General features: G+C 41.9%; 1 protein-coding gene across 2 annotated transcripts in view; it reads left to right on the plus strand.

Moving 5' to 3' along the window:
- LYN (LYN proto-oncogene, Src family tyrosine kinase) overlaps positions 1 to 19,125 on the plus strand; it is a 104,606-nt gene that overhangs the window by 58,173 nt on the left and 27,308 nt on the right. For both annotated transcript variants that reach the window (XM_081111585.1, XM_081111584.1), the window contains exons 3-9: positions 1,989 to 2,034; positions 2,878 to 2,983; positions 4,456 to 4,554; positions 4,671 to 4,774; positions 5,821 to 5,970; positions 7,052 to 7,204; positions 18,765 to 18,947. In XM_081111585.1, coding sequence (XP_080967711.1) covers positions 1,989 to 2,034; positions 2,878 to 2,983; positions 4,456 to 4,554; positions 4,671 to 4,774; positions 5,821 to 5,970; positions 7,052 to 7,204; positions 18,765 to 18,947 — 841 coding nt within the window. The remainder of the gene's footprint in view (positions 1 to 1,988; positions 2,035 to 2,877; positions 2,984 to 4,455; positions 4,555 to 4,670; positions 4,775 to 5,820; positions 5,971 to 7,051; positions 7,205 to 18,764; positions 18,948 to 19,125) is intronic.

A 19,125-nucleotide genomic window follows, 5' to 3' on the forward strand; every position in this document is an offset into this window, starting at 1 on the left:
TCAAAATGTATAAGGTTATGAACAGCTTTAATGATTTAGTTATAAATACATATATCCTACAGATAGGTTTACAGTTGTGAGTGCCCAAAACACATACTCTTGTGTTATTATTTATTCTTGTATTATATCTTTTGTTCATACAAACAACTGTAAACCTCCTTTTGCCACCCCTGTATTTAAAATCATTGCATTAATAGGTGTAGATATAGATATTATATTATCTATACATATTATATAAATATGATTAGTAGAAAATAAAATGATATAAGAAATTGAAGTCAAAGATCTCATAAAAAGGGTCTGGCTTTTTCCTGGTATCACATATACCAGATTTTTAAATACTTTAAAACCTAAGTTTGTGTGGGGGTTTTCTTCATTAATGTTGAACAAAGAATTTTTTTTATTCAGAAAAACAAAGGAAAGTAGTACAAACTTACCATTTTTCATCTTATTAAAAGTAAAGGAGGTTAAAACTTAAGTTAGAAAGCAGAAGTAGCAAACATGTTCGACATCTTTCAATTCCCATATTTTAGTTTGTGCCGTCTGTGGGCACAGATGTCCTGTTTTATGAGTTGGTTAGTTTGGCCTAATTCCATGCCCACAGATAAGTCAGCTCTGGCAGATGTGCCCAAAATGCTCTCCCTGGATTGATTACAGAGGAGAGGGTAAGGCAACTCAACAACACTCTTAAGGAAAAGACATTTTAAAGGAAATGAGGGAGAGTAGATGAGTTGCATATATGTGTTCTGGTCTTATAAAAAGTGTATTAAAACATTTGCAAATTAAGGACACTTTGAAATTTGAAAATCAGCTTGCTGCTTTCAAAAAGATTTAATTGGTTTCTCATCTTTTAATTATTTCTTCTAAGTCGTTTAAAATTGATCATACATCCTAATTATGCAAATTTAAATGATTAAAAAATCAGTATGAAACTTCTTGAAATAAGTGTTAAAGGATAATATGGACCCATGATTTTCTGATACCAGAAAATGTAGTAATTCACCACCACCACCACCACCACCGCCGCCGCCATAGCCCAGATTTTATGGGCTAACTTTCATCAGAAATTTAAATTTCACTATGAACTGTTTTGTCCCATTTCATTAAATCACTCTAATCAAACAGTAAAGTCAGATGATTTGCGGGTATAGGTGTCTGACAGTTCCTTTCTGAAAAGGGTCTAAGGGGTCTTAGACGTCCTCCTCATGGTCACTGAGAGAAAAGGAATTTGATTTAAAGGTAATCGAAGTGACCTTTTGTGCCACCACGCTCTTCCTGACAGGTCATCTCCAACTAAAATTACAGGGGATGCCATCTGTCCCTATGATGGAATCAGGGTCAGCCATAGAAAGCCTGGGTCAATCAGGACTTATTCTCAGCCGCTAGAACAGAGCCCTCACCACAGTTTTTTTAAAAAACAAGTCTGGGAAACATGGAGATCAAAGTCCTGGGCTTGGATGGCTATTCCCAAGGTCCCCAAGGCCCCAGCCACTTCCGTCTTTGCTCTGCTGTCCCTGGTGCCTGGTTTCCGGCTGCTGAGACTCCAGCCTTCACCCCAGAGCAAGGCTAAAGGGAATCAGGCCCCGAGGCCGACACAGTCATTTTGTTTATGGATACACTGCCTCCCTCCATCTGTGTGGAATGCTAGAGAATTTGGAAGCATAGTCATTGAGCTGGGCAAATTGCCTCCCAAATAATATTAGGGTTCTGTTACCAAATAACAGAGAGGATGATCAACTAAGCCTCCAGCAGCCCCTGCCCAGAGCCCTGCTCATTTCCTGCCACCACAGGCAAACCCCTGTTTTTAGAAGGAAGAGCTGTACAGAGGGGGACAGAGCTCTGCGGAAATTTTTTTCTGTACTCTTCTCTCCAGCTTCATGGATTAGCGACTCTAAACCTCATTTAGAAAAACAACACAACATACAACGTGAATGTGAATGAGAAAAGCTAAACATAAAAATTCTTTTCTAAACAATATTCTCTCCTAGGTTCCAGAATCTCAGCTTTTGCCAGGACAGAGGTTTCAGACTAAAGGTACGTTTTCATAGCAACAAGGTGGTTTCTTTTCTTTGCTGTTAGAGACTCTTGGAAACCGTTTCCCAGGCTATTACTTTATTTTTTTATTGTGAAAAAATACACATAACATAAAATCGATCGTTTTAACCATTTTTAAGTGTACCGGACAGTAGAATTAAGTGCATTCACATTGCTGTGCAGCCATCACCACCATCCATTTCCAGAACTTTTTTATCTTTTCAAACAAACCCTACCCATTAAACACGAACTCCATTGCTCTTCCTCCCAGCCCCTGGCTCCCACCATTCTACTTCCTGTCTCTGTGAGTTTGATACTCTAAGAATCTCATATAAGTGGAATCAGAGTATTGGTCCTTTTGTTACTGGCTTGTTTCACTTAGCATCGTGCCCTGCAGGCTTGCTCCTGCTGTGGCCGGTGTCAGGATTTCCTCCCTTTTGTAAGGCTGAATAATATGCTGTTGTATGGGGTAGATCACGGTTTGTTTATCCATTCATTGGTCACTGGACAGTGGATTGTTTCCTCCTTTTAGCTATTATGAACAATGCTGCTATGAACAGCATTATGATGCATCATTTCTTAACTATAGAGTTGGAGTGAATCAGAGGTGTAGGTCTGCGTGATCGGAGATAACGAACATTGCACGCAGTGTGTAGAGCAGTGCGTACAGCTATTTACTGCAGACCATGTAGGCCCTCAGCCCTGCCAGGAAGGAAGCACACGCCCCTGTCCAGGTCCCCCTCTTGTCAGCACATCAGTCATCCTTTGTGCCCGATGAGGATTTATCAAACGTTTTCTGCTGATGGTTTTCTAAAGGTCTTCATTTGTGTTCTTTCTTGTTAGATCCAGAGGAGCAGGGAGACATCGTGGTAGCCTTGTACCCCTATGATGGCATCCACCCAGACGACTTGTCTTTCAGGAAAGGGGAGAAGATGAAAGTCTTGGAGGAGTAAGTATACCCAGGCACACTGCACCTGCCGCCCCTCAACCAGGCCACGGAGTCCTACACACTGGCCCCTCGTTCTGCTTCCAGCAGCACGGCAAGAGCCAGACCCCCTCCTTGGTCTGAGGCCTCCCAGCCTCCTTACTGCGGTAGGGCTGGGAGTGGAAGGCGTGGGACCGAAGGAATGGTCCTCTGGAGTTCGCCTGTGAGCACTCCCCAGGAGAACTCCCTTTGAAGACAGACACTGATTTCTTTCTTATCTATCTCTGCCACCTTAAGAAGTGTGGGCATGTGTAGAATGTGTGTTATTCGATGACATTTTTATTTAGTTATCGTACTCACATTCAGACTGGGTTTATGGGTCCAACTGGTTTCGATATATAAGCACACTATGCTAAAGCAGTGGCCAACTCAATAAAGCCCTTACTCAGCATGTGGCATTTCCGTGAAGACACTTGGACATCATTATTTGCTTAGCCCCATCCATGCTGACTCACAGACCTGTGATCCTAGTCAGACCACAGGGGTAGGGGTTCAGAGCAAAACTGAGAATAAGGAACTCCCAGGATCTCAGTTCTAACTTTCTTTTCCTTCTAATCTGCATACATTGTCGCCTTGGCCTGCCAACCAGGAGGTAGAGGAGAGAAACCCTTTATTAACTATAAGGTGTTAAGTAGTTGAGCGCTATTATCGCTGACTGATGGAGCATGAACTTGAGCCCAGTCCTGGCCCTGGCATTTATTGCTGTATGATCTTCACAGGTCACTTCAACTCTATACCTCAGTTTCTTCCTTTGTAAAATGGGCCTCATAGGGCCTCTGCCATGGCTGATGTGAGGATTACGTGTGTGTATGTTCATACGGATAAATACAGTGTAAGCATATCGATTAGTGTCCATTGTCATCCTCCGTGTCTTGCTGATGAGGATCCATCTGCGTGTGGGAATTTGAAGGCTCATAGGGACCCACCCAATTTTCCCTCCTTCATTGCCCCAGCCTCCTCTCCAGCTCCATGCTGAGGGCAAGAGCAAGTGATGAGGTCTGCCTGCTTGAAATGATTATATGGTTTTCTATGGCCTCTATCTATGGAAACTAGATGTTTGGACAAAGGAGTCTCTAACATAGGAACTATGGTTCATTGTTCCCTTGACTCCCATTTCTATTAGGATCCTAAAGCATTTCTTGGATATCCATTGGGAAATTACAAGCATTTTGCTTCTGCGGGATGGGACCATTTTCACCAAGTCTTGTTTGAGCATTGCTGAGCACAGTGATCCACACCTTGGTGGTGAGGCTGTTTTCCTTTGCTTCAGTCTCTACACATATTTTTATTTCAGCAAGAGGAGTGGAGTTTCCCACTGGATTCCCAGGTTCCAAAAATCTTCCCACCCTCCCTCACCCACCAAATCACCTTGAGACCATGGCTATGCTAGTTCTTGAGTAATTGGACACACTTTCCGACGTGTGTTTCTATTCCAGGCACGGAGAATGGTGGAAAGCTAAGTCCCTTTCCACAAAGAGAGAAGGCTTCATCCCCAGCAACTACGTCGCCAAAGTCAACACCTTGGAAACGGAAGAGTGAGTTTTTGCCTGTTGTCATCTTTGAGGGTTTTGTTTGCCACGTTGGATTTCTGGTTCATTCTTTTTCTTTACTTCCCTGGAGCATAACATGAACTGTGACCATGTCTTCTCAGGTGGTTTTTCAAGGATATAACCAGGAAAGACGCCGAAAGACAGCTTTTGGCACCAGGGAACGGCCCGGGGGCCTTTCTCATCAGAGAAAGTGAAACATTAAAGGGTAAGAAGGGGCATAAGGCTTCTTATAAACACTATTTAGGAACCAATCCTAGAAACTATTCTAGAAGATATTTATGTCCCACTAGTGAAATTTTATAGTTTTCAAACATAACAAACTCAAACTATTTGTTTTGCTACTAGTTTGCTAAAGTAGCATAGGAAACTGGCATAACTATGGCCATTTCTCACCACGCTTTATGTTTGCTGGGTCTATTACATTATTATTTAGAGTAACTCTTGAAATTTTAAGAGAAAGGAAATCAAAACAACTTTTCAATTCAGCAAAATAATTTTATTTATTTATTTATTTATTTAAAAAATATGTATTTTATTGATTTTTTACAGGGAGGAAGGGAGAGAGATAGAGAGTTAGAAACATCGATGAGAGAGAAACATCGATCAGCTGCCTCCTGCACATCTCCTACTGGGGATGTGCCCGCAACCCAGGTACATGCCCTTGACCGGAATCGAACCTGGGACCTTTCAGTCCGCAGGCCGACGCTCTATCCACTGAGCCAAACCGGTTCCGGCTCAATTCAGTAAAATAATTTTAAAAACCACCATGAAGAAGGAAAATGACAAAATTCTAGCTTTATTTATCAAGTCGACTTTTTTTTAAAGATGTCTACATTCATTCTGGCTGTTTGCTAGGGATCACTGTCTAATTTAAAGATTTTTTAATTATTGATTTTTAGAGAGAGAGGAAGGAAGAGGGAGAGAGGGAGAGAAACATTGTTGTGAGAGCAAAACACTGATCGACTGCCTCCTGCATGTCCCCTACCGGGGAATGAGCCCGAAATCTGGGCATGTGCCCTGACCAGGAATTGAACTGGCAACCTTTTGGTGCACAGGATGATGCTCAGCCAACTGAGCCACACAGGCTAGGGCTCAAGTAGACTTTTTATACGACTTTTCAAATTATGTACTATACATATTTAACTTATATTTTGCATATTTTGTGGCAAAAGGTGTACTACAGTATTGTGTAATGCAGATCTCATTTATAAAATATGCATATAATCTTTACTTGTACTTTTTCCCTCACAGGAAGCTACTCTTTGTCTGTCAGAGATTATGACCCTCTGCACGGTGATGTCATTAAGCACTACAAAATTAGGAGTCTGGACAATGGCGGTTATTACATCTCTCCAAGAATCACTTTTCCCTGTATCAGTGACATGATTAAGCATTACCAAAGTAAGTAAAAAGTGGAGATCGGACAAGACAAATATGTTCATCTTGTTAGCTATGTGGTGGCAAACACTTTTTCATATTAAAAGTTTTTATGCATGACCTTTTTCTTGATAAAATTACAGATCATGTTCTAAATTTATCTATAATTAAGCACACATTCAAAGTCAGATTTGATCCTTGGGAATAATTATTCCGGTCCTTCCTACCTAATCCCTGGTGTTTCACAATTAGTATTTCAGAATTATGAAAAGAAAATGAATACTGTTTTCCCATAGTGCATATCTTTACAACATATCTTTAACTATCTGGAAGAGGAATGCAACTTGCAGGTGTGTGTGTGTGTGTGTGTGTGTGTGTGTGTGTGTGTGTAAAAGTAACACATACTCTTGGTAAAAGAACACAGAAATAGCAGCAACACCAAAAGATTTAGCAGTGGCACGTCATTGGTCCTTTGCCACCAGTGCCACTCCCCAGCCCTGGTAAGCTGAACCCATGACCAGCCTTTGGGTTCATTCCCTGTGTGATTGAAGTCGGCCGTACTGGGCAGCTGTTGTGACTGCTTATGTCTACAACCCGCTTGAAGGCAACACACACTATAGGTTTGCTTAGGTCCCGAAAGATGGAGAGAGCACGGTACCCCAGGTTTTGTGGAACCTCCCCTCCCTCTCTGCTTATTCACCCGGCATGTGTGTGGAGTGCTTGCTGTGCTCTGGCCTTGTCCTGGGGCTGGGAGTCTTCTGGTGACAGAACCAAGCCCATGCCTTTTGGCCATGACGAGCGTACATGGGCTCAGCAATTTGAAATCACATTGTATTAAGTGTGGCAATCTATTAGCCTTTGCTTATCTGTTTGTTATTTTTTTTATTGTTTTAATCGAGTAACAGTATAATGAACAAAATCAAGTATGTTTAAATTGTCTTTCGTTTAAGAATATCAAAAGTGGAGATTCTTTAAAAAAGATGCCCCTATAAGCATTTTATGGCAAGTTGGAAATTCTAAGACTAATCGTCGAAACTTCCCCATAGGTACTGGCAAAATACAAAATATAATCGTTTTTTAACATTTATTTTCTCTTTCAAATTAGAGCAGTCAGATGGCTTGTGCAGAAGATTGGAGAAAGTCTGTATTAGTCCCAAACCACAAAAGCCCTGGGATAAAGACGCCTGGGAGATCCCGCGGGAGTCCATTAAGTTGGTGAAGAAGCTCGGTGCCGGGCAATTCGGGGAAGTCTGGATGGGTGAGTGTGTGGTTCTGCCGCCAGGAGTCACGCTGGAGGTGACGACAGGAGCAAGAAGGGCTCCAGCCAGTTTCCATCATTTTTCTCAGCCAAACACTAACCTGTGTCAGAAGCATCGCTTCTTTTGTTTTTCCCTGTCCACCTGGCACCAAGGACTGGCCTGCAAAAGTATTCCTCCTCCGTGTGCCTTAGTAATTCTCTTTCAGAATGAGTGTTTATAAGGAACAGGGCAGTGGGTGTTTATCCCGATTATTCTGTCTGCTCTTTCATGATTCACCGCCAGAGTCTCTGGTCACATGCACATTCTAACTACAGGACATTTGCTTCTGGGGACGGTACTTCCTTGCTAGTGGGCTTCGGGAGACTCCACAAATTTTTTTTTTTATAAGAGAGAATCATTGGTGGGCTGCCTTCCGCACACCCGCCACCGGGGATTGGGCCCACAACCCAGGCACGTGCCCTGCCTGAGAATCGAACCGTGACCTCCTGGTTCATAGGTTGATGCTCAACCACTGAGCCACGCGGGCTGGGCAAGGAAGCCTGCGTTTATTGCCATTTCTCACCAAGATGCTCCAAGTGCCATCATTAGTGAATCATTCCTTACAGTTAAGTCAGTCTTCTTATACTGGCTTTTTCCAGGGGATTCCTTTGCCCATGTGTCTTTCCTAAAGTTTTTATAGTGACTGTGAGTTTCTTTTGCGATAAGAATACCCTCTCTCTCCACCCCCTCCCCTGTTTTAAAGAATCATGTTTTCCTGGTTCTAGTTGAAAAGGTAGTTAAATCTGGAAAGGCTAAGTCATACATGTCTTAGCCCATCACTCCTGTCCCAGCTTGGTGTGTGTGAAAGCAAACACGATTTCTAAAGAGCGGGCAGCTTCTGAAAACTGTCCAAGCCCCTGACCAGCAGGAACCAGACGCGCCCAGCCTGGTTTCATTTCACTTCCTCATCCAGGGGGCTATCAGGCAGAGGTTGTTCCTCTAAAAGTCTTGGTCCCTGCCATCCCAGCGTTGTCCACTTTCTCCTGTTGGCGCTGCTTTTAGCCGAGGTTCTTTTACATAAGGCAGAGCCTGACCCAGCATCTAATGAATTCTGACTGCACTGTAAGTGCTTGCGAACATACAGAATCCAGGTGAATTAGAATCACACACCACACGTGCATTGGCTGGCATGTTTCAGAGCCAGTCGGCGGTGCACGCCAGGCACGCTGTCTCCCTTCCAATCAGCACGTTCGTGGGCGAGCGCGCTCACTCTAGATGTGGTCTCTTCTCATTCACACTCTGCTGCTGAAGTCATAAGAGTACCTCCTCCTTTCTCTATCTGCTCTGTTCTTTTTTGGGGGGCGGGGGCACTGCAGGTTTTATATTTATTATTGTTGTGGACCCCCCACACTTTTGCACTACACTCTAAGCTGAGTGATCTGCTGCCAACTGGCACCAATTCTCCACCTCTGAGTGTGCAGGGGAACTTGCTCTGTTCTTTGTCATTGAGATAAAATTCATGTAACATAAAATCAGTCATTTTAAAGTGAACAATTCGGTGATGTTTACTACATTCACATTGTTGTGCAAACCACCACCTTGATCCAGCTCCAAAATGTTTTCATCACCCAAAGCAAAGACTGTATCCATTAAGCCGGCATTCCCCACTTCCCCCCCGCCTTCGCCCACCCCCCATCCCCACCCTCCACCCACCCCCACCCCCCACCCCCAGCAACCACCATTTCACTTTCTGTGTCTGTGACTTGGACTATGCTGAGTACCTCATATAAGTAGAATTGTATCATATTTATCCCTTTGTGGCTGGCTTATTTCACTTACTATTAAGGTTCATCCTTGTTAGACTATGCCTCAGAATTTCATTCTGACTTAAGGCTGAATAATATTCCATTGTATGCATTTATCACACTTTGTTTATCTCTTTATCTGTTGATAGACATTTGGGCTGTTTCCACCTTTTGGCTCTTATGAAGAATGATATTATGAACATTCATGTACAAATTATTGTGTGGACAAATATTTTCATTTCTCTTAGGTATGAAGGGGTGAAATTGCTGGCTCATATGGTAATTCTACATTTAGTTGTTTGAAGAACCATCAAGCTGTTATCCGCTCTTGTTTTTTTTTTTTAAATGCCGCCTTATCTTTTTCCCCTAATATATTTCTTAATGTATTGTTTTTCAAATCCACAACATTAGGACAGGAATAGTATAATAAACATTGTATACCCTTCACCTAGATTCAGTGGTTAATATTTGGATATATTTGCTTTATCTTTTTCTACATATACACGTCCATATGTTATTGTTGCTGGTGAATCACTTGAGAGTAAGTTGCAGACATGCGGATGCTTCTCCCTAAATACTTAAGCACGTGTCTCCTAAGAGCAGGGCCGTTATCGTACACAATAGAGCGATCACAAAATACCATGTGTGGGCGCACACGTACAGTGCGATTGAAACTTCGTGGCCCATGCCCAGAAGTCGGTATTTTGTGGAAGAGCCACACTCAAGGGGCCAAAGAGCCGCATGTGGCTCACGAGTCGCAGTTTGCTGACCGCTGCCTTAGCCCATCTTCATATTTTATGATGTTTTGTAGAACACGGGTCCCTTGTTTTTGGAATGTCCTTCATTTGGATTTCTCTGATGTTTCCGGAGACTTGGCTCAGGTTATGCCTTTGTGCCTGAGTAGTGCTGAGTGATACTGTGTCCTCGGTGCACCTGGCAGGAGGCACGCATGGTCACTGGTCCCGTTATTGCTGATTTCCTTTTCATTTGAGGGAGGTCCACCAGATTTCGCCATTGTAAATGATACTTTTAGATTCCCTTTCGCAATTAATTCACGATCTGTGGGGAGATTAGGATTGTGTAAGAACTTCCCCCAAATGGTTTCATCATTACCTGCTCATTTTGAATCCTCTTCCCTCTGGGAAGCCATAACTTCTCTTAAAAGCTACACTTGCCTCTGTCCTCCTTCCACACTCCCCAGGCCATGTCTCCTCCAACCCCACTGGCTCCCTTCGGTAACCAGGGACCCTGCCTTCTCTTCCTGGCCTCCCCTTTCCAGCCTTATCTCTTTATTGGCAGGAAAATACATGTTCATGATTACACTGAATTGTCCTCTGGGGCTCTGAGTCCATCTGAGTGTGCCAGGATTTTGAGTGGGGAGATGACGAGGTGGAGGGTGGAGAAGACGGGAGGAGAGAGAAGAGTGTCCCAGCTATACAGTGTCCATGGGCTTATTTCTAGGGACATTTTCATCGGTTATCTCCTGTACTCATCACAATTACACTGAAAGGTAAGCATGATTATGGTCATTAGATAAATGAGGACACTGAGAACCAGAGAAGCAACTTGCCCGAAGGCATTCAAGGCAGTGAAGGAGCCAGCCTGCTGCTCTGGTGTCCCAGAGAGCTGGACTCACTTGCTAAGCGATCCGCAAGTCCATTTGACCTCCCAAGCTTCCGTTTCCTCATTGGTAAAATGGGAAAACAATTATCGCCCCTTGTTGAAAGGAAGAGTGAGGTTATGTAGTTGAAGGGTTTGCTATAGTGTCTGGCTCTGAGCACTCTACTTTTAGGATTATTTTCATGTTACCGTGTTTGACTGTAGTTGTTGGATGCTGTAATTCAATAGCTTTTCTCCAATTTTAATTATGAATTCAAACTATAAAGAATCCAGCTAGACCTTCCCATGGAGAATTGTTGGCAAAGGAGTTGCATATCCGTCATGAAGGGAAAAGTAGGGGGAGCTTCACTGGGGTGTCCTCGTCTGCTCTGCAGCAGCAGCCTTGCGTATGAAGTGATGGATTGGAGTTTTGTTCCAGCCTTGTGTTCAGCTGTGAAGCCTTGATAAAGGCATTGAATTGTGTGCTATTTACACCCAAGAGATAAGAGAGAGGATCTGCTGGTTATCACTTCGAGAGGAAGAGATTATGATAGTTCTGTATTTTCTTAACATTTTCTTGAGGGCTACTAACAAGTAGAATGGTAACCTCTTTACCAGCTGCATGGTGATGGTGCCATTTGCCAGCCAACTCGTCCAGTCTAGATGAGCTGGCGTTAAGTCAGGAGCAAGGTCGCAGTGTGTGTGTGTGTGGGGGGGGGTGGGGGTGGAGGTGCGGGGCGGTAGGGGTGGGGAGCACATGCCTGAATACACCTGTTCACAGCACAGTTCTGCTGTGAGAACTCAAGCCTGCACTGAAATGGTCACCGTGAGCTCCAGCACATTGGTCCTTTCTGGGACTGAGAAAACCTCTTTGCTTTGAATTCTAGATGCACAAAATCCTCCTGCCCATTTCCCACCTTTTCCTGTTCATGGGCTTCCACCGGGCCACGTGCTGAATATTCACCCTGACTGTATAGGACTTTTATTTAGCATGTACCTAGTTGGTGCCTGGGAGACCACTGAGGTTTCTTAGAAGAGAGGAGGGTGGGGCATTGGAAAATACGTAATTGTTTTCTCCAGAGTGGTGCTTTTCATTTAAATTGCTTGAAAGAGGATAAAAATCTTGTGAAAATTTATTTTTTGAATAGATTTGTTAATAATGTTTTCTCATGGTAAATAACACATAACATAATTCAGTGTACAGTCCAGTTCTATCGTGGACAAGCACAGTGTATAGCTAATTTCCAGAACTCTTCATCTTGCAAAAATGAGACTCCATACTCTTTAATTAACAACTCCCCTTTCCCCCTCTCCCAGCCCCGGTCAACCGCTGTTCTACTGTCTGTCTCTATAAATGTGACTACTCTTGGTACCTCAAATAAATGGACTCATAAAGTGTTTGTCTTTTGTGTATGTGTGTGACTAGCTTCTTTTATTTAGCATAATGTCTTCCAGTTTCATCCATGTTGTAGCATATGTCAGAATTTTCCTTTGGGCGGGGGGGCTGAGTAATATTTCATTGTATGTATACACGGATTTTGTTTATCCATTCATCCTTCAATGGATACTTGTGTTACTTCTACCTTTTGGCAGTTGTGAATAATATGTGAGTGCACAATTATCTTTGAGAGCCTGCTTTTAATTCTTTTGTATGTGTACACACACACACACACACACATATATGATTTTATATATATATATATATATATATATATATATATATATATATATATATAATTGCTAGATCATTTGGCAATTCTATGTTTAAAATTTTTGAAGAATTGCCATACTGTGCTGCACCACTTTACATTCCCACCAACAGTGCACGAGTGTTTCCGTTTCTCTGCATCCTCACCAACACTTGTAGTTTTCTGGTGTTTTGTTTTTGCTTCTGTTTTATAGTAGCCATCCTAATGGGCCTGAGGTAGAGTCTCTTGTGTTTTGATTTGCATTTACTAATGATTAGTGATATTGAACATCTTTTCATGTATTTATTGGCCATTTCTTCTTTGGAGAAATGTCTATTCAATGGGCCCTTTGCCCATTTTTAATTGGGTTATTGGCTTGATTTGCTAATGATATTTTAAAAGAGAGAGGCAGCAGAGGCTCATCCTAAAAGGGGTTATAAAAGAACCTAGCTTGTAGGAATGGTGTAAGGATTGAATGAGATGATACATGTAAGCACTTAGTCCAGTCAACAGCATTCAAAGAACCCTTATTGTTATTACATATTTAATTTAATTATAAAGAGTGGATGGCAACAATAGAACAAAGGGTATGAAATAGAGGGGAGAAATTACCTAGGATTTCCCAATTCAACACAAGTTGTTTTTTGGTTTTTTTAAATCAAGCTGTTTTATTTTGAGATAGTTATAGATTCATTTGCAGTTGTAAAAAATAACAGAAAAAAACATGAATCCACACAAACACTTTTACACAAATGTTCATAGTAAGTAACATTATTCAATAATAGCTGAAGAGTGTAAATAATCCAAATATCTATCAGTTGATGAACTGATAAACAAAATGTAGCGTGGCCATACAATAGAATAGTATTTGGCAATAAAATATTGACACATGCTACAGCGTGGATGAACCTGAAAATACTATGTTAAATGGAAGAAACTAGACACAAAGGACCACATATTTTATGATTCCATTTATTGAAATGTCCAGGGTAGGCAAATCTATAGAGACAAAGTAGATGAGTGGTTGCCTCAGGTCGGGGGAGGGGAGGATGGGGGAGTGACTGTTAATGGGTATGGGTTTCTTTTGGGGGTGATGAAAATCTTCTAATAATTGATTGTGGTGTTGGTTCCACAATTCTGAATATACACAAACCAATGAATTATATACTTTAAATGGGTAAATGGTATGGTATATGAATTGTATTTCAAAAAAGCGATCATATATAAAAGAAATAATACAAAGAGATCCCATGTAACCTTCATCCAGTTTCTCCCAGTAGTAACATCTTTCAAAACTATAGTACAAAATCACTGCCAGGATATTGACATTGATAGTTGTTTGCTTATTAATCATGCTTTTTTCTTTTTCTTTAGTCTTGTACTAAAGAAAGAAAAGAAAAGAGAAAGGGAGGAAAGAAGGGAGGGAGGAAGGGAAGGAGGGAGGAGAAGGAAAGAAGACAAAAAGAAAAAATAGAAAATTTTGAACTGGAATCTTTTGTGGATATGGTTCTGTGAATTTGGCTGTTGTTAGGAATCTCCTTAGCTACTGAAAGAACATCACTATGTTGGATGCATTTAGCAAAGAAATACTGGGAATAAAACCAAAAGAATGGTGATTGGTGATATTCTGTTATAAAACAGAGGTTAAAGGATGCCCCCTCTCCCATGTGTGTTTGTGAGTCTCACTCTGTCCAAGGGCTGGTATAATAGCAAGGTCTGTGCAATTTCGAGCTGCCAGAATTTACTTTGTATTTCTCAAGGGATAGCAGGCTAGGTTTTTTCACTGACAGAAAAAGAACAGATTAAATTTTATATCACTGTTAACCAAGTAAGTTGATCCTTTTGTGAAGCACAACGAATGGTTCATAAAACACCAGTTACATGTTATGGTCTGAATATTTTTGGACTGAAATACAGTGAACAAATACTAGGAAGTGACCTGTTTTGGGGGAGGCGGGGGAGGGAGGAGGGGTTGGGGACAGACGAAGGAGGAGGTTCTGCCTCAAGCTGTTTCCTCTTGTTGGTGTGATCCTCTTGACATCTGGCCTGGTGACGTTTTCCTCTGTGGATTGTTGGATTCTGAGGGAACTGACTGATCCGTGAAGCTAAGGGTGATGTTTCCTGTTACCACTTGGTCTATGAAAAAAGACTTTGGGAGAAAGCAGACTTATTTTGACTTGAACTTTGCTTGATAAACCTTCATTTGAGCCAACTGCGTTGAAATTAATCACCAGCCAACTTCCAAAATCAACTACATGCATCTTTTTTTTTAAAAAAAAAAACATACCCTCCTTAAGTGCTGTTTAGCACGTTAGTCACACTTGCACGGTGTGAACTCTCCCAGATTGTCACACCAGTGTTCATGAACGGTGGCCAAGTGCCACTCCACAAGAAAATGTTTACTGCCTTCAAAGACTTTTAAAATCATTTTTCATCTGCAGTGTCAACCCCAGTCTCCATGACTAGGTGAACTGAACCTGCACATTCCTGAGAATGTCTTGGTAAAGTACAATTTGACCCTTAGTGGTGAATAATAATCAGGATGAAAATCTGCCCCATTGTTTAAATGTCACAGCTCTGACATGACATTAAGTGGGAGCGGCTGCCGTTCTTGGGCTGTGGACACAGCTGTTTTATTCACTGTTCATGTCGAACTCCTTATCAGCACTTCAAATATCTTCAGCAGCTGCAGTGTTTCCTGAAAACTTTCCCCTCTCCCCTTGGAAAGCATTTTTTCTTCCTTCTTCCCCCATAATTTTAGGTTACGTAAAAGTCTCAATGAGTCCCATGGCTTCTGTGATGACTGGAGGAGAATAATTGTTTCTTTCACTTTTATTGCTGGGTAATATAACAGGCAGACAGAAAAGTGCAGGCAACACAAATATTCAGTCTCACAAAGAATTCCAAAATGAAAACCTGTGTGGTGACCACAGCGGAAACTTGCCAGCACCCAGAAGTCCTCCCTCATCCAGCCACCACCACACCTGGCCCCAGAGGCAGCAGCTCTTCTGACCTTTGTGAGAATGTCCTGGCTTTTCTTTAGAGGTCTGCTACTTTTGTATGTGGGGGTATGCATCCCCAAGCAGTAGAATTTACCTCTGGCTGTTTTTGAATTTTATGTGTATAAATGAATTACACCAGTGTAGTCTTTTGTTATGTCTTGCCTCTTTTATTCAACCTTCTGTTTGTGAGTTTCATTCATGTTTTGGGGTGTAGCTCTAGTACATTCATTGTGTTGAATTTATATTCAAGATGCGCAATGGTTTATTCTTTGATCTCACTGTGTATTGATGGAATGGAGTTGTTCTCAGGTTTTGGCTACTGTGAACAATGCTGCTGTGAACATTTTTGTGCTGCTGCATGGGTACATGAGTTTTTCTAAAGTGACCAGGAGCCCTAGCTGGTTTGGCTCAGTGGATAGAACATCGGCCTGCGAACTGAAAGGTCCCAGGTTCGATTCCGGTCAAGGGCACATGCTCAGGTTGTGAACTCGATCGCCAGTGGGGAGCTTGCAGGAGGCAGCAATCAATGATTCTCTCTCATCATTGATGTTTCTATTTCTTTCTCCCTCTTCCTTCCTCTCTGAAATCAATAAAAATATATTTAAAAAATAAAAATAAAGTGACCAGGAGTGGATTTGCTGGATCAGAGGAGTCTGAATCTTCAAGTCTGTAAAATACTGCCAACCTCATTTCCCAAGCACTTGTCCCAGTTTAGACTTTCACCAGCAAATTACACGAGCCCCAGGTTTGCACTGCCCGGTGTGGTGGATGAGTTTGCTCGAGATAATTGCACTTAAAAAGAGGCTGTCCTGGCAACACTCTTCATGGGCTTCTTGGGGATGTTGTTAAAGACAGACATTTTACAACTGAATTTCAGAGATGCTCAGAAAAGTACAGATAAGGGCCTAGGGGAGCTGCCCCAGTTTCCCCACCAAGGGATATGTGCTCACCAGAACTCAAGATTTTTGTCAAGTTGGGTGGTGGTTTCTCCCTAAGGCTCTATTTGCATTTCTATGATTACTAATAAGATCTTCCTTTCACGGGTTTATTAGTCATTTGGATTTTTTTTCTTCTAGAAATGCTCATGTAAGCCTTCGCCTATTTTTTCCATTTTCCTTTCTGACCTGTAGGGAGACTAGCCCTTTGTCAGTTACATGTATCAAAGAGAGTGTATTTTCTTGCTATGCTTTGCCAGATATACATTCATGTAACTGAGGACCTACTTATAACTTTTAAACAAATTTATAATGGAATCTTCTTGATCCATATATAATATTACAGGACTTTTGTTGGTGGAATTTACTTTAAATTTTATCTTAAGAGACCTAGGAAAAGTCATGCTGTCATTGGAAAAGGGACCGGCTCAGAGGGTGTCTGCCTCGACCCGCCAGTAACATATGGATCATTGACTTGGTGCAGGAAAGATTTCCTAATGTGAGTCTAGGTGATTAGAACATTTATATTGCCGAAACCGGTTTGGCTCAGTGGATAGAGCGTCGGCTTGCGGACTGAAGGGTCCCAGGTTCGATTCCAGTCAAGGGAATGTACCTGGGTTGCGGGCACATCCCCAGTAGGAGATGTGCAGGAGGCAGCTGATCAATGTTTCTCTCTCATCGATGTTTCTAACTCTCTATCTCTCTCCCTTCCTCTCTGTAAAGAATCAATAAAATATATTTAAAAAAACAACAACAACAACAACAAAAAAACAGAACATTTATAAAAGTTGGGGACAGTGAAACAAGGCAGAGCTTAGGATAGAAGCAACAGGAGAGGGCCTAGGTGGGGCCTTGGTTCTCTAAAAAAGTTATAGGAAAGAAATGAGCCTGGACAGGGCTCACTGAGAAGTCATCTGGGTCCTTCATTTTTTGAGGATTTTTTTTAAAGGCTGGGAGTTTAGGGGAGGTCTTAGGGGAGCTCTCTATAGAATATTCATCAGCTTCTCCAGGTGCACCCTTTCAGGCTCTGGTCTCCACAGATTGGTCAGTGTCAGGGCAGGGGGTCATTAGTCATTGCAGTTGGTCCTGATGTCGCCCACCTGGTTTTGCTGCTTTTCTGGGCCTGGAACTGAAATACAACTGAAGCCTAGATGTTATCTCTAGGGACGTGACCTTCTATATCTGACTGTAAATTGCTAGGCCAGTCTGTTCAGCTATTTGTCTCAGTTTCCCCATTCCATTTGCCAAGGAATTGTCCTAGCTTCTTACAATTGGAAAATCCATTTGTATTTTCATGATTCTATTATTCTGTGTAGGTTGTGGCTTTTGAAAATGACATAGGACAGTATTTTGTCAGCTTCCTATTACAGTCTTTTCTATATGTTCTTATTTTATTTTATATACTGCATTCTTCATTCTTCTGTACAAGCTACTAAGTACAAATCGAAGTGGAATATAAAAGGAAGTTTTAACAGAGAAATCTGTGTTAAAGACCAGAAGAAAAATTATTAATTAGGGTTGACAGCTGTAAAGTAATACTTTCTCTTACCCATTTGAAGATGTGGAAATAGAAACATAACATCTTTTTAAAAATAATTTATTTTGTAAAAAAGAAAAAAGTAATAATGCACATGGCCCTAGCCGGTTTGGCTCAATGGATAGAGCGTTGGCCCTTGGACTGAAGGTCTCAGGTTCAATTCTGGTAGAGGGCATGTACCTTGGTTGCAGGCTCAAATCACGGGGCATGTTCAGAAGGCAACCAATCAATGTGTCTCTCTCACATGGATGTTTATCTCCCTGTCTCTCCCTCTCCCTCCCACTCTCTCTAAAAATCAATAGAAAAATATCCTTGGGTGAGGATTAACAGCAACAACAACAAAAAGTACATGAAAAAGTATTCTGTGGTCAAGAAAGTGTGGGGAATGCTGGGTTAGCCAAGTCAGACGGGTTTCTTCACTGAAGAGCACTGCATCTCCTGGGTGGGGCCAAGGGTGTGGCAGACAGTGGTTCCCAGACATTCAGCCCAGAGCCCTTTGTTCATGGAGAGTCACCCGAGTCCCCGAGTCCAGTTCTTTTTGAAAACTTTGGGGAAAGCTATTTGACTCTAGTTTATTGTACTTTAAAATTAATATATATAAATAATTTTTTGACTGCAAAGCTTGTTTTCTGATTATAAAAGTAAGACATATTCACCATAGAATATTTGTTAAATAAAGGTAGGGTGAACAAAATTAAAACCACCCATAAGCGCACCATTGGAGATAGCCAGTATTTGGTGTATTTTCTTCTAGACTGTTGTCTGTGTGAGAGTGTGTGTCTGTGTGAGTGTGTGTGTGTGTGTGTGTGTGTTTTTAAATCTTGGATATCTTTATTAATTCGAGGGAAATCTTAGTCCCCATGATGGAGTATGTATAGAAGTGTTTCTTTTTTTAACTATTTCTTTATAAAAGCCTTTTGACTGTGGAATAACTTAGGTAATTTTGTAAAGATGGTACAGACTAATTCCCATCTAATTTCTGTTTGGTAAAGCATGCCCCTTCTTCCTTCCTAGGTTACTATCACAATAGCACCAAAGTGGCTGTGAAAACGCTGAAGCCAGGCACGATGTCTGTGCAAGCTTTCCTGGAAGAAGCCAACCTCATGAAGACCCTTCAGCACGACAAGCTGGTGAGGCTCTACGCCGTGGTCACCAAGGAGGAGCCCATCTACATCATCACGGAGTACATGGCCAAGGGTGAGGCGCCCAAAGCCCAGCGCTGTTAAATCACCTAACCCTCGCCCGGCCGGAAATACAGTCTTCCTGTATTCCCTGCATTCGTCTCCATACTTATATTAGCGCCAAGAACAGTACCCAATACCGACTAGCTCCCAATGAATATTTACCAGATAAACACATATTTTAAATAAGAGTA

Source organism: Myotis nattereri (assembly GCF_964212035.1).
Source record: "Myotis nattereri genome assembly, chromosome: 17".
NCBI lineage: Eukaryota > Metazoa > Chordata > Mammalia > Chiroptera > Vespertilionidae > Myotis > Myotis nattereri.